This window comes from Rousettus aegyptiacus, unplaced genomic scaffold, assembly GCF_014176215.1.
Source record: "Rousettus aegyptiacus isolate mRouAeg1 unplaced genomic scaffold, mRouAeg1.p scaffold_m13_p_8, whole genome shotgun sequence".
Taxonomy (NCBI): domain Eukaryota; kingdom Metazoa; phylum Chordata; class Mammalia; order Chiroptera; family Pteropodidae; genus Rousettus; species Rousettus aegyptiacus.
Window position 1 is genome coordinate 42,774,337 of NW_023416311.1, and position 16,497 is coordinate 42,790,833.

Consider the following 16,497-nt stretch of genomic DNA (forward strand, 5'->3'; position numbering starts at 1 on the left):
GACAACCTACTGAATGGGAGACGATATCTACAAATTATACATCTGATGAAGAGTTAATATCCAAAGTATATAAAGAACTCATACAAATTAACTCCAAAAAAAACAAACAGTCCAATTGGAAATGGGTACAGGACCTGAAAAGACCTTTCTTCCAAGAAGACAAACAGATGGAAGGCATATGAGAGGTTGCTCAATGTCACTAATCATCAGGGAAATGCAAATTAAAATCATACCTGTCGGAATGGATATCAATAAACTAACAAATAACAAGAGCTGGTGAGGATGTGGAGAAAAGGGAACCTTTGTGCACTGTTGGTGGGATTGCAAGTTGGTACACCCACTATGGAAAATAGTTTGGAGGTTCCTCAAAAATTAAAAATAAAACTACCTTATGACCCAGCAGTTCCAATTCAGGGTATTTATCTGAAGAAAACAAAAACACGAATTCAAAAAGGTATTTGTGCCCCTATGTTTATTGCGGCATTACTAGTAATAGCCAAGATATGGAAGCAACCTGGATATTCATCAACAGATGAATAGATAAAGAAGATGTGGTATATATACACAATGGAGTAGTATTCAGCCATAAAAAAGAATGAAATCTTGCCATTTGCCACAACATGGATGGACCTAGAGGCTATTATGCTGAGTGAAATAAATCAGACAAAGACAAATACCATATTATCTCACTTACATGTGGAATCTAAAAAAAACAAAATAAGTGAATAAACAAAATAGAAACAGGCCCATAGAGAACAGCTGATGGTTACCAAAGGAGACGGAGTAGGGGACGGTAATAAAAAAAAGCGTAAAAGAAGATTATTTTAAATTTATTTCTCTTCATTTTTAGAATGAATTTTGTTTGAGAAGTAGTCGATACTGAGAAAATCATGTTGTTGACTGGCAAGGGGAGGAAAGACCATAGTTTGAGGATTGCATAATGACAGAACAACATGGACACCATGATTTTTTGTTTTCATCTCTTTGTTAAGAAGTATGTTATGGACTTTGGGCAGTGCCTGTACTGTGTTCCAGAAGTTCCTTTATGTAAATTCCTACTCACCATGATGTATCTCAGTTATTAAAGGTGCATGAGAATTGAGTTACCATGAGACAGCTCTTGATATATCCCTGATGGCGGGAATCCAGGGGAGTGGGAGTTCCCCAGGTTCCCAGTCATTGGCGGCATCTCCTGGGGGCCAGGTGGAGGCTGAGCAGGGTGGAGATTGAGGTGACAGCTGGTGCTTGTTTCCCTGGTGACCAGAAGATGACTGGAACATGTCGTTATAATGACTTGATCTGATATCTCCACATTGTTTTCTGTGTATAGTGACACACCGCATACATTTTCCTGAGTTTCTCAGTTGCTGTTGGAGGGCAGGCTGTGAAACTGTAATGTTTGAATATGTTTCATTGACGTCTTACTACATGATATGCTTGCTTTTGTGTTGCCCTTCAGAATTAAAGCCATAGAGAGTCCGAACAAAGAAGACGACACCCAGTGGCTCACCTACTGGGTGGTGTACGGTGTGTTCAGCATTGCCGAATTCTTCTCTGACCTCTTCCTGTCATGGTTCCCTTTCTACTACATGTTAAAGGTATGTTGGCTGTTCCTGAACAGCTGTTTCCTTCCATCTATGTATTTGATTTGCTCCCTACCCCTAAAATAAACTCCATGTCAGGACCAATAAACAAAGAATAGAAACGAATGCTTGAGTGTTGGATATCTGTGGCTCTGCCTCATATCATATAAACAGAAAGACAAGATTCAACATGTCTAACATTTTTTTGTGTGCTGTCTTGGAAACAGCCAAAGCAATAGTATGTTTAAGAAGTGTTTGATAATGATAGAAGATGGAAATACTAAGACCTAGCACAAACACTGCTATTTGCCAAGATCTTATCTTCATGCAGTATTATCTACATTTCATGTAGAAGGCATTGCAAATGTTGGCAGGCCACTGATTATTCAAGATGGGGAGCGGGATCATTATTTCTGTAGTGATGAAGGCCATACCCCATTATTTCTCATATAGGTTGGGAGGAAAAACGTGAAATTGGCTCTCTGAGGAAGTCATTTTAATAGCTGGCAGGTGCAGCCTGACACACCTCATTTGGCAGAGGAATGGCCCCTTTACCACCCTGTGTGGAAAAGGAGTAGGAAGTTGAAACTCATTCCCAATGCGGCCTGTATTGACTCCAGATTTGCACCAGGGGTTAATAAGAATAAGAAAGTTCACACCTTTTAATAGAGTGGTTCTTTCTCCCTAAATGGGACAAGTGTCTTCCATGGAAGTGGCCCTGCTTCCTGTTAGTTGCGCAGGATGTAAACAGTCTGGTCCCCAGGGCCAGGCTTCCCAAGCTGGGGAGGGTGGTGTGTCCAGCCCTTACGAATTCTAGGCCCTCCTCTTTCCCTTCATAGCCTTAAGTTTTTGTTTTAATAAAATTTTTGCATCATATAGTTTAAAGACTCAAATAGTTCTATAAGATTTTTGAAGAATAGCAGTTCTGCATCCCTGTGCTCCACGTATTGTCTTCCTTAAAAGCAACCACTATCCCTTCATTTATGGCAGATTGTTTTGCTCTGTGTCTAAGTAACATTCTTGTTTAGTCGTCTTAGTTTTCCCATTTTATGCTTTAGCTCTTGATTCCCACTGGAAGATGAAGATTTGGCTCTCTTCTCTCTCTCATCCCGGCCACACACATGCAGCCTTCCCACATCCCCATCTTCCTCAGGTGTCTGTATCATAATTTTGGTTAGGAGAACATTCACCACTTACATTACAATTACTTTGTAAATACTATTTAGTTGGGCCATATGGTATGCATCTGATGTACATGTAGTATTCTTGCAGTTTTTTATTTCCCCTAGAACTAATCATTGTTTTCTTATTTATATATTCAGACCTATGTCTCATGTCCTTATTGTTTCAATTTGTCTTACTTTTTCTACATTTCTACTTCCTTTTTAAAACTTTTATCTAAAAAAATTTAGATTTAAGAAATTAGATACAGAAGCTCTCTCATTCTTTGGTCTCCCTCACTGCAACCACCACCATGTTGATATTATCTCAATTTTTATTTCTAGGTAATTGTGGATATATTGTTTCTTGTTCTCTGGTTTTAGCTGTTTTACAAATCTATTTATATTTTCCTTCTGGGAGATTTTCTCAATCTCATCTTCTAATTTTCAAGTTTGTTCCATTCTGCTATTTATGTTATACATTGTGTTCCTTATCTGAACTATTATATTTTTCATACCTAATATTATTGATTTGCTCTTTCCTATTTTTTGTTGTTTGTTTCATATTGCTGTACATTTAAAAAATATAGTTAGCAATCCAATTTAAAATTCTTGGTCATTCAGTTCTAATATTTCTGCTGCTGACAGGATCCATGTTAATTGTGTTGTCTTTCTATTGAAATGGTTGTATTTTTCAAATACCTTCTTATTTTCGCCTCTAAGCCCGTTTTCCTCCAGGATTATCAGCTACTCTGTTGGGAACTGGGAGAAAGGCCACACCCCAATTTATGCCAGTCCTAATAAGCTCTTGGTAGGGCTGGATGAGTTCTAGGGTGGGGAGCCCCAGGCAGCTGAGGAACCACAGTTAATCACTGTTCCCTCACAAAACAGGTCTTCAGGTCTAGGTGTCACCCTTTGCTCCCCAAACAGTATTAGAAGGAGATACTGTTAAATTGTAATTCACATCTGTAGGGGTTGGAGCAGGAGGTATTGAGAAGGAACTGCTCTGGCAACTTAGTCCCCATCTGTTTTCCTCAGTGCCATACAAGGACAGGACTTCTATGCCAAAACCTTTGTTTTAGACAAAAGTATAAGGTAATTTTTTATCTTGGAGGTATGAAGCCAAGACAAAGCATAAAAGTCACAAAGAAAACGATTTGATAAATTTGACTAAATGAAATTTTTAAAAATTAAATGTCTATGCAACAATGGGCAACATAAACCAAGTTAAAATAATAACAGACTAGAGGGACATATTTACAACATTTACAACAATGTTGTAAATGGAATTAGTATACAGAATATGTAAAAAAAATGTTTACAAGTAAAAGAAAATGGACAAAAATTATAGACATTTTCCAGAAGAGAAAAATATGAGTAGTCAGTTAACATCTCACTAGTGACCTGGGAAATGATAGTTAAAATTGTGAAGTATCATATTATGCTTATTTAATTGACCGATATTTAAAAGATTACTATTGTCTGGTTTTGGTGAATATATTGGACAATGGATGTGTGGTGGTGGTGTCATGGTATAAATTGGAATGGCCTTTTAAGGGACCTTTTGACAGTTTCTTGTCAAATTGAAAATTTTCTTCCTAGCAGTTCTTAAGTATATATCCTAAGGAGATATTCAATCTGCATAAGAGAGCTGTATAAAGATATTTATTACAGCATTGTTGGTTATAACTAAAAATGATAAACAACTGAAGTGTCCATCAGCAGGTAAATGGTTAAATGAATTAATAGTACATCCATTTAAGGGGAATGAAATGATTCATATGTTCAGATATAGAAATATTTAAAAATTATATAAAGTATAGAATGTTACATACAGTATGACATCATTCATGGTAAAAATAAAAACAAGAAGCTAAATAGTTTAAAATTTTAAATGAAAACATGCTCATTATATCTTTTTACTTCTGAATGACATTACCACAGAAGGCCTCATAAGATAGCTGAAGAATTTTCCTTGTGAAACAAATGGAAAAAATTGGTCTGTTGGAAGATTTAAGATTTCAGAGCTTGCTGGATAGTTTCTGTTTCTGTTATTCAAAGACATTTAGCACTTATTAAAATGTTTTTATAATCTTTAATTTGGATTCCTATATTTTAAACTTCAAATAATTTCGAACCCCTTAATAAGATCCATCTGATGGTAGTGACATCACAATACTCTCTCTACTGGAAAGAAACTTGGCCTCTGCCTTGAGCCCACCTGCTTGTTGCAGTGGACGGTATCTTGTCAGCAGAACCATCAGGCCGGTATCTGACCTCAAACGTCTGAAACATGAGCAAGGCTGACTTCTATTCAGCCCGCTCCTGGTCACCTCTGCTAATGGAAGAGGAGGAAAGAGGATCCAAAATAAGAGATAATCATTAAATCATTTATATTTTGTTTTGAAATACATTTCAAAAAGTGTTTGGCAGCAAATTTTCTTTCCTAATAGTAAAGTGAATGTGCGTCCATTAGTAACCATTTGCTGTATGACAATGAGAGTGAATTTGCTGCATATGTTCCAAGTAGATAATACACTTGAAATGATTTAAAATTGATTATGCTGTCAATCTAAATGCTTTCTACCTGCATTAGTAGCATATTTTGAGTGGCTTCAATGAACGGACTGAGAATAAGTCTCTGAGTTAGAGTCTGTAGGAGTCGTTTTAAGGGAGAGTATCCCAGGTCGAGGAGTAGCCTAGATCTTACCTATGGTGATTGTATGGGAGGGTAAAAAAAAGGCCTGCAAATAAGAATGTGTTTTAATATTTTATCTTTTGCAGAATTACTATTGGTAGTTTTGTATGGGAGGGTAAAAAAAAGGCCTGCAAATAAGAATGTGTTTTAATATTTTATCTTTTGCAGAATTACTATTGGTGGTTTTGTATGGTTTTTCATTTTTCTAAAGCAGCCTATAAATTAGAAGTAAATAAGAGGGACTAGTGGTTTGATATCAAAAGTGAGTTGAGAAGATCACATACAATGGATTGAATGAGAAACATTGGATCCTGAGCTGAACAGAAGGGTTTAAAAATAAATGTAAAATGTAAAATCCCCTTTTTCTCTGATAATGAAAATAGCATATACTCATTCCATTATTCAGCAGATATTTTAGATTTATTTTTAAAACAAGTTTGAATAAACTGGAGCAAGTTTAAGTCCTTATCCAGACTGTCACCTATCTGGATCTGTTTCACCTATTGACAGAGCATAACATTTCTCTACTTAATTTTGTAGTTGGCAAAAAAGATAGAGAAATCACCCCCTTCACATGTTTGTTTTAAACTTTTGTTTGTGCATTCTGAGCAGTGTTTTAACTTTAGCCCATCACTAGTTTTGTAACTACACTGGAAAGGCTTCCTGAGATTTATGGGTTTTTAAAAATTATTGGAGTGGCATTGCTTAATAAAGTCAGATAGGTTTCTAGTGTAAAATTCAATAATAGATCATGTGTATATCACATTGAAGATTTATGTTTCTGATCAAGTGATTGCAGCATATCAAGAGGTTAATGTTGAAATATATTTTTTTCTGACATTAACTCTCGGTTCTGACCAGGCTAGTCCCAAAGTGCATATTAAACACATCCCTACCTTGGAGATACCCCTTCTAGGGGAAAATTGTATGATGACAGCATTTGAATCACAGACAGAATTATCTGTCCTGTTATAATTTGTAATTTAAAGATTTAGTGTGTCAGTGCTAATAGTGCCAAGAGTTCAGTTCAAATAACATGGACTTTTTGAACTGCAGTGAGGGAGTGGGCTCGTGTTTTTTTGAGGGAGTATCGTCACCTGGCACTTTGAAGGCAGCTTGATTAAAAGGATGGCAAGAACTGTGTAGCTCAGGGTACTCCTAAGCTGTAGAACAGTTACAGAGATTTTTTAAAAAGGAAGTTGTAAAATTTGGCAGCTGAATATCACCTTGAGAGTTGAATAGTAATTAACTTTATTTTTAATATAAGAACATTATTTCATTGGAGACCTGGAAAATGCTAAGGATGTAGGTAGAGAGCAGTAATTATTTTACTATCTCAAGACAATAGCCAGAGGTTACAGGAAAAAACTAAATTAACAGTCTGGAGTATAGCTTACAAAGTAATCGCGTGGGAGAGATGCGAAAATATATAGACACTTGGCTCTGGTGCTGTCTGGTAGTCTTGCCTTAATTTATACAGAAAAAGTGAATGGAACAGCTTTTATAGGTTGCTAAAGGGTTGATGTCTACATAGGTAGATGATAATTCAGAGATTTTCAACAACAGTAAGAAGTTGGTAATACTACTACTGTCTTGTATACTTTCTTCAAGTATATTAATTTATGACTTTTCTAAAGTCCTGCAGAAGAAAAAATGAATTCTTAGAGGGGATGATTTATTTAAAGTCATAAAACAGATACCAGCTCTCTTGATTCTTAATCCAGTGAGTTATTTCCATTCACCTTGATCCCTGTGGTTATAATATGAACATCTGTCTCTACATCAATAATCCATTCCTGAAAATCACATATTCTACATAGGAATACCAGCCAGGAGACTATTTGTTGCAATTTTACATGGTAAGAATTAAATTTTATTACATGTCAATCTTAAACGCCATATCACTTTCCTAAATATTAATAAAACACAGCAAGACACCTCTCTGTATTTATGTAACAAATATCATATTAGGATGTTAGATGCTAAAAACACTTCCCGCTGTCCAAATCCAGATGCTCCTTATGATGGGATTACGTTTTGATAAGCCCATTGTAAGTTGAAAATACTGTACGCTGAAATGCATTTAATACACCTAACCTACCAAACATCATAGCTGACCTCTACTGAATGCGTATTGTGCTCTTGCACTGTTGTAAAGTTAAAAACTTGTAAGCTGAACCACTGTAAGTCAGGGGCCGTCTGTAGTTAATATAGTTGGTAAGAAACTGTTGCTTTTCTGATGTGGTTCCACAGTGTAGCAATTAGCAAGTCTGCTTTACATGCAGAAAGTCCTGGGTTCGTGCCCCAGTAGAGCCACAGTTCGTGGTCTATGGCCATGCCACCGTGAACAAGCACAATATCTGATCTCAGAAGCTAAGTAGTGTTGAGCCTGGTCAGTACTAGGAAGACCAGGTACTGCAGACATAAAAAACCAAAACAAACAAACAAACAATTGTTTTTCATGCAGTAGTACATGGCACATCTCCGTGGACACTCTGCATACTCTTCAAAATGTCCACATGGAATTCTGATGTTCTGTCAAGAATGTAACTTTTCCTTTTCCTACATATAATTTTGTCTAAATTGTTGTATTGAAACTTGTGTGTGTGTGTGTGTAATGTTGCCTATATAAGCAACCAGTGGAGAACATTGTATGAATGTTTGGATATTAAAAACCAAACTGGTTTTTACTGTCTGTAACCTGGATCTAAGCAGAGGAAATGAAAGCTAAAGCCAGTGAAAACTATGGTCATTTAGTTCTTCATTTGGGGTTCATGCAAACGTGTGGTTCAGGAGACGAAGGTTCTCTCTTGCAACATCTTCTAATTCACTAGGATAGCTGGCCAAGCCCAGGGGATATCAGAGCAGAGCCACTGGGAAAACAGCAAACATAGAACTAACATACCTACTGAGGTACTGAGGGGTAGTTCAAGAAATTGCCTTATTTAAGTGTGTGGACCTGTCATAGAAGGTCTTACCCTGCCATCGTGTGTCTGCGGGGGCTCACTGGAGACGCACGTGTACTGAGACTACGAGATGGCTAGTTTGCATCTCTGCCCTCCCCCTTCCTACTGCCATGCTTTCCCCTCTTTTGCTTCCTAACTCTGAACTTTGTTTTCCTGGTGCTATGCTCAGTAAATGAGTTTTGGAGTCTGTCACACATCAGGGGTAGGAGAGGTAAAGGGAGGACTGGCTTAAATATTATTTGTGTTTTGTGTTTTGACCGAGTCCTCTGATATGGAAAGCAGGCTGTATAGTCCTTCTAGTCCAGAAATTCTCAACCTTTTGGGAGTATATGGAGGAAATTTTAACTGTTATAGTCACTGATTCTACTTGAGAGTATTTTATGGTGTTTTTTAGTACAGTCTGGCTTGAACATTTACATGTTATTTTACTATAAATTACTTTCACTGTATTTTTCCTTTATATTGCAGTTAGAATACAGTAGTCCCCCCTTTTCTGCAGTTTCAGTTACCAGCAGTCAAACGTGGTCCAGAAATATTCAACGAAACACGCCAGAAATAACCCTCCCGTCAGTGATTTAGTAGCTGTCTCCATTATCAGACTGACTGTCGTGGTATCACCGTCCTTGTGTTCAAGTAACCCTTATTTTACTTAATAAAGTCCCCAAAACCATTCGCATATCTTTTATCACAGTATATTATAATCACTGTATTTTATCATTAGTTATATGTTGTTAACCTCTTACTGTATAAACTTTATCATAGGTATATATGTATAGGAAAAAAACAGTATGTAAAGGGTTCAGTGTTATCTGTGGTTTCAGGCCTCCACTGGGGGTCTTAGAACATTTGCCCCTTGGATAAGGGAGGACTACTGTACTATCATTTTTTTTTTTTTTTTTGTAATTATGTGTATATCATTACTTTGAATTTCATTTCAGGTAGTAAAAAAAAGAGTTACAAAATACATGTTTAAGAAAGGGTGTATGTTGGTTCTGGGATTTGATTTTACTTAAAGCTAGTACGTGAGCTTGCTACTATTTCATGGATGTTGGTAGAAGACAGTATTCTTGAGAAAGAGACAAGGCCTCTACTATGCCAGGTGCTCCAAATGTTTCTTATTTTCTTAAAAATCTGTAGGAGGTAGATCTTTTTAAAATTTCAACTAAATTATTTTATAGTCAAAAACAGATTTAAGCAATTAAATAACATGCACAAGGCTTGCCTAGTAAGCAGCAGAACCAGCATTGGAACCCAGTTTCTCTGAGCACATTCTCTTATCCTCTTCAGCGGTCCCCAGCCTTTTTGGCACCAGGGACCAGTGCTTCCATGAGAATCTAATGCCCGATGATCTGAAGTATATAGCTGAGGTGGTGATGCTAGTAGCACTAGGGAGCGGCTGCAAATACAGAGGAAGCTTAGCTTGCTCACTAGCCCTCTGCTCACCTCCTGCTGTGTGGCCTGGTTCCTAACAGGTCACGGACCAGTACTGGTCTGAGGCCAGGGGTTGGGAACCCCTGCTTTACATAATGTAGTATAAAATTCTCTTAGAATCCTTGTTGGGTAGAGAAATCTGTATATATCTTGAGATCAAGATTTTAAATGGTTCTCTTCTGTAGTTTTATTTTCTTGTCTGATAGATTAATTTCTAATGGAAGTATAAAAATGTACAATTGTGGCTTTTGTCTATTTATGTAATTCTGACTTTACATATTTCAGAGCTATATTTGGAAGCTATACATAATTATAAAAATAAAAATTATATAAACATATATACTTAGCTATATATAATTTACTGATATCAAAGATATAGGTTCAGGTGAATCTTCTTGATGACTTATTTTCCTTCTTTATCACTCTGCTTGTTTTGCCTTAAGTAATATTTATGTACTACTAAAATTACCATATGAGCTATTTTGGAAGTTGATATTTGTCTAATACAAATAAAGGGCTGAAAATCCCTTTATGTGTTCTTTTTTGGCTTCCCTTTAAGTGTTCTTAATTGGTTTTGTCTTGTGTGTTTCTTGTAAGAAGCACATAGCTATAGTTTGTCTTTCTGAATCCAGTCTGATAACCTGTCTTTTGAAAGCTTGCTCCCCCTGCTCGTGTCTAATTCATGACTGTTTCTTTTCCAGAATTCTATAGTTCATATAATCTAGAGAGAATAATCTGTTGAAACGTGCATTTTATTTTTTGAGTGTAACAGAACTTCAGTATGTAATACAAATTTCTTAGAGCCAACATGATACTGATAGAGTGAGCTTCGGGGCACAAATATGTGCATTTCAAGTTCAAAGAACTATCTTAGAAAAGCAGTACAGTTTCTTGATTATTTGAATGTAGTCTTTGGTTTGGAATAACAAGGACTAAGGCGATAGAGTTAAATTTGTGACATAAGAAGTTGAAGGGTAGTTACGTTAAGAAGTTGTAAAAAGTAGATTTGGAATCTCAAGAAATTACTTCCGTTTTTATGGATTCATCTAGGCTGGGTGTTAGAATCTCAAACTAAAAAAATCCACCCAGTATGTAGTTTATTAAACTTTCTAGGGAAATGAGCATATCACTCTGAATATTCCCTGTGTTGCTCATTGTCTTATAGGAATAAACTGCTTAGACAGCTTGAAGTGCTGAAATGTTATTTATCATTTGTGTAAACAGTAAAATTATTTTGGATATATAGTGTGATAATTGTTTTTTTGGGGGGGGCAAGGAAATGCCTGTTTTTTGATGCTGGAATGTGTGTGACAAGTTTTGTTTAAGTTTTTAGAGCAGAATTCTTGTTGATTTTTTTTAAATACTCAGTGGCTAAGTAGAGCTATAAAGAAAGAGTTAGGCATAATATCTACATTCAAGGTGACAGAAGAGAACATCTCATCTGACTGTAAAGATTCCTTGAAAGCTAAGATCTACTAAAAACTGAGATTCCACTACGGGAAGATTTCAAGGATGGCCAGGGTATTTTTTTCTATAGTAGGATTAATAAATGTGACTAACTTACCAAGGTAGGCCTACTAAGAACAAGCTTCGTAGATATTAGGCTTATCCATATGGGCTTTCCACATGCAGGTAAATATTGTGTATTTAAAATTTAAAGAATTATAAATAATAAAAGCCTCTTATAGCTATAAACTAAAAAGTGGCCCAAGTTAAAAAGCACGTTAAGCTGTCTGGACTTGGTGTGTTCTACCTTTCTTTTTCAGTCTCAGCTTTTCCTTACTACCCCATTCATTATTTGCCGTGGTTTTTTTTTTTTTTTTACATCTAAGAAAGGCCCACCTGTAGCTCACAGAAAACACTGGAAATGCTATAGCAGAGGCAGCGCCGCCCCCAGTTGCGGTGGGCAGTGGGCGGTGTGTGTGTCGGGACGCCCACTGCCCTCCTGTAACCGCGCTGGCTCTTTCTGTGCAGTGTGGCTTCTTGCTGTGGTGCATGGCCCCGAGCCCCTCCAACGGGGCCGAACTGCTCTACAAGCGCATCATCCGTCCTTTCTTCCTGAGGCACGAGTCCCAGGTAGACCACGTGGTGAGTGACTTGAAGGACAAAGCCAAAGAGACTGCAGATGCCATCGCTAAAGAAGGTAAGTTCAAAGAAGCTTGGTGCAGCATGTGAGAGGAGATATGATACACTGGGCCCAAATAAGAAGCTTCCTGGCCTTCGTGTCCCATTAGCTGTCCTCGGCCAGATCACGGGATTACTTGGGGATTTCTTTACCAAGACATTGCCTGTGCCCTTTACTTTTCTCAAGCTTCTTCCTCCATGCCACATTCAATGTACCATTCAGTCAGCTTATTAGGAAGAATGACTTCATGTCGTAGGCAGAGTTTAGAGAGTCATCTGTATTTATATTCACGTACATTCTCTTTAATACAGTTCAGGGCGAACTGCTTAGTATGTTGTTCAAATTGCCTTTGTTACAGGCCCAAGAGAATGCATTCTGTCATAGCTCTCTTGACTCATTCATTCAACAAATATTTATTTATCAAGGTGCTTAATATGTCCCAAGCATGTTCATAGCAGTGGAGATTAACCAGTGAACCAAAAAGATCATACTTCTTGAACTCATGACTTACAATCTTATTGAGATAGACAATAAAATTTTAAAGTAAGTTATATGGTATAGGCAGCAGGTGACATGGAAGGAAATGTAACAGATAAAAAGATAGTGCTATGGGCTGAAAGGAAGGTTACAGTTTTAGAGTGATTTAGGAAATCCTCACCAAGAAGGCTATACCAAATCAGACTTGCAAGTAGTAAAGGAGGGAACCATGGGGAAGAATGCTCCAGAAGGAAGGAACAGTGTAAGGAAAAGCCTGGAGGCGGAAACAGTATGGTGGGAAGAGAACCATCTAGAGGGAGAGCAAGAGACAAGGTCAGAGAGGTTGGGAGTGGAGGCTGGAATACAGATCATGTAATGCCTTATGGGCTATTGTAAAGGCTTTGGCTTTTCCTCTGTGAGATGGGGTACCACTGGGGGATTTTGAGCAGAGGAGCAACATGATCCATTCTGTATTTTAACAGTATCACTTTGGCCACTGTGTTAAGAATAGACTGAAAGGGACCAGGGAGGAAATCAGGAAACCAGTTAAAAGGCTATTGTAGTGATCTGGCTGGAGATGCTGATGGTGACTGGTTTGTGATGGTAGTGAAGGAGGTAAGAAGTCATTGGATTCTTGATAGATTTTAAAGGTAGAGCCAATAGGATTTGCTTATGGATCAGTCATGGAGTATGAGTGAAGAGTCAAGGACGAGGCCAAGCTTTTTAACCTGAACAGATAGAAGGATAAAGTTGCCATTATGCTGGGAAAGACTGGGTATAACAGGTTAAGAAGGGGGAAAATAAGGAATTCCGTTCTGGACGTAACTCTGAGGTGTCTGTTAGGTAACTACACAGAGTAATCAAACAGCCAGTTGGATATAGACATGAAGAGTTCAGGAGACAGTTCTAGGCTGGGGATGTCAGCTTGGGGGTCACCAGCACATAGACAGTATAGACTGAATGGGATCTCTAAGGAAGTGAGTGTGGTTAGAAAAGAAGAGGTCTAAGGACTGAGCCCTGGGGCCTTCAGTGTTTAGAGATTGGGGAGATGAGAAGCAAACAGCAAAGCAGACTGATGACGAGTGGGCAGTTAGGGTAGCAAGAAAACCACGAGACTATGGTATCATTAGGACCAACTGAGGAAAGTGTCTTAAAGAACAAGGAGTGATTCTTTGTGTCACGTGCTGCAGACAAGGCAAGTAAGATAAGGACTGAAAACTGACCTTTGGACTCAGCAGTGGGGAAGGCACTGGTGATCTTGACAAAGCAGGTTTTGTGGAGTGGCGGGAGCAAAATCCGGATTGGAATGGATTGGAGAGAAATAGGAGGAAAGGCATGAGAGAATATAGACAACTGTTTTGAGAAGTTTCCTGCCAGAGAACAGAAGAATGGGGCTATACCTGGAAGAAAGAACTAGGGTCCTGAGGATTTTTTTTTTTCTTCTCCTTAAGGTGGAAAAAACAAAGTATGTTTGAAAATTAATGGAAATGATCCAGCGAAGAGCAAGACAATGATAGAAGTGAGGGGGTGAATTGCTGGACGTCTGTCCTGGACTAGAACAGAGGAGACAGGCTCTAGTGTACAGAGGGATTGGTCATAGGACAGGAAGAGTTTATAATAACAGGAGGGAAATCAGGGTTTATGGGTAAAGATGCTGGTGAGTACTCAGAGTATATGTGATGACAGGAGCTTATAGAAGTAATTTCTGATTCCTTCAAATTTCTCAGTAAAGTAGGAAGGAAAGGTCAAGTGAGAGGATAGGGAAAGAAGTGATAGAAAGAAGAGAAGGTTTGAAATAGTTGTCTAAGACTGGGGTCGGCAAACTTTTCTGACCCCAGAAAAAGAGCAAGATATTTTAGTTTTTGCAGGCTATCGGGTTTCTGTTGCAGCTACTCAACTCTTTCATTGCAGAGAGAAAGCAGCTACAGACAATATGTAAACCACTGAGTATGGCTGGAATTTGCTGACCCCTCTAAGACAGTGGGAGAGTGAATGGACCGGGACAGTGTCATGCGATTGCCAGGCATTATTAAAGGCTCACGTGGGATTTGTGTCCATGAATTTAAAGTGAAACTGGTTTGTCTGTGTTTTGGAGAGTTGTATCAGGGTTACTTTTAAGTAAGAGCTATGAAGTGAGAGTGGACTAAGGCGTGATTAATGTTTGACGATGAAATTTAAGCTGGGTGAGGAGCGAAGTAACCAACAGTGGAAAAGGTGGTAAGATCAGTGTTGATAAGATCAGGTGGTGGGGAACAGCTCTGAAGCAGGATAATAGAAGGAGTGAGCTACAAATGATAGATGATGGTGGAGAGTGGGATGCTTGACACTGAGATTGTAAAGGGACTGCAGTTACTGGTAATGACATGATCATGAGTGAGTGCCTGCGGTAGGCAGGAGCAGTCAGGATGGAATATGAAGGTTATTGGAAGGGAGGAGCTAAGGTCAGGATATTGGAAGGATCACATAACTCTACATGAATACTGAAATCACTCATAATTAGGAGTAGTATTAGGGAATGATGACAACTTTGGAGCTAAAATCTTAAAAGAAATGTCAGCATAGCCCAAGGGTCAGAGATGATTGGGAAAAGGAATGTTAGAGGAAGATAGAATCTGATGACATGAGATTCTGAATGTGGCAATGAAGAACAAAGGTAACACTTACCAGAACAACCGGCTCAGTGGCGCTAGGGTCATGGAAGGGGGAAAACAAAACAAACAAAAAAAAACCAGCCACCACGTGAGAAAGCAGTGTCCTCAGGGACAAGCAAGAAAGGAAAGGAAACATTTGGAGAAGTGGTTGACAATAGAGATTTGGCTGGCGATGGGTCTTTAGTTCCAGAGGGCACAGTAAGGTTTTCAGAAGTTGGAGAACTTTGTTGTTAGAGCGCTATGGTAATTGGAAAGTGGGCGGTGAGAGGCGACCTGACCAGCGGGAGGCGAGATCCACTGAGAGGAGACGGTTCTCAGGCAGCACTGGCCTCCCAGCAGTGATGTGCTGTCCCCATTTCTCTCTCACAGACCTCTCCCTCCTCTGCACTCCTATTTCTGTACATAGAACTCCAGTCTACTTCAATACATTTGTCTACAGTTTTAAATATAACTTGTAACCTTCACATACTCCCGCTTTGGGATCACCAGTTTTCTTTTAAAGAACTTTTTTCCCCCTATTTTCCTTGCCCGTAGCCTAACCAGCAACCTCTGATAATGTCATTTCTGTCTAGTTTGCCCACAGTTCTTAGCCTCTTGGTTCTCTTAGATATCAATATTCTAAGATTCAATTTTAATTCAATTTTACAATGTGATACATTCCTAAGCAGGGGTGTAGGAATGAAATTAAGGAGGAATATCCACGCTGACATCTTTTAGACTTTTCTCCAAACTCTGCATTCTCCAGTAAGTAAATGTTTACAAAAGTCCAGTTAGGAGAGAGGCTGCAGTTTTTGTTATTGTTAATTTTGATCAGCAATAGTAATTAAATGAAGGGAGAGCAGCTGTCAGGTCGCTGATGAACAAGGAGGGTCTGCCTGGGTCTCATCACTGGACTCGGGTTCCATCAAAAAACAGCTCCAGTTGTGGAATCTCACAGGAGGCCCTGGAGACTTCCGAAAACCCCTTCCCTTCCTCCATGTCACACACACTAGTTCCTACAGCATGTTCCAGGCTACTTAGCAATTAGGAAGGGCAAGGCTTAGTCTTCCACAGATGTGTAATACTTTCTCGATGAACATGGTATCTCCTCACCAACTCAAAGACTTGCAGCATACTTTCCATCATAGGAGGAAATGGTAGCACGATAAGAAAACAAAAATATGTGTGTAAATAGACCATCATTTCTGGGTTCAGGGAATGAGGACTCTCTGATTTCTGTCGCCACGGAATAGATAGATGCCTAGTTGCCATCTGATTGAGACATAGTGAAATTGTACAGGTCCCAGACACAAACAGGAATTTCTTGATTGTATAGAGGAACACCATATGCCCAAGGAATCTGACGCATAAGGGAGGACAGTTGTTATCTAGTAGCTATATTAAGCCCGGAGCCAGTATTACAAATA

The 16,497-nt window shown here is 38.5% G+C and overlaps 1 protein-coding gene across 1 annotated transcript in view; it reads left to right on the top strand.

Annotated features, from left to right (window-relative positions):
* The window catches only part of REEP5 (receptor accessory protein 5), a 34,167-nt gene that overhangs the window by 15,304 nt on the left and 2,366 nt on the right, over nt 1-16,497 (top strand). The window contains exons 3-4 of the mRNA XM_016147213.2: nt 1,460-1,598; nt 11,813-11,981. Of these exons, the coding sequence (XP_016002699.1) occupies nt 1,460-1,598; nt 11,813-11,981 (308 nt within the window). The remainder of the gene's footprint in view (nt 1-1,459; nt 1,599-11,812; nt 11,982-16,497) is intronic.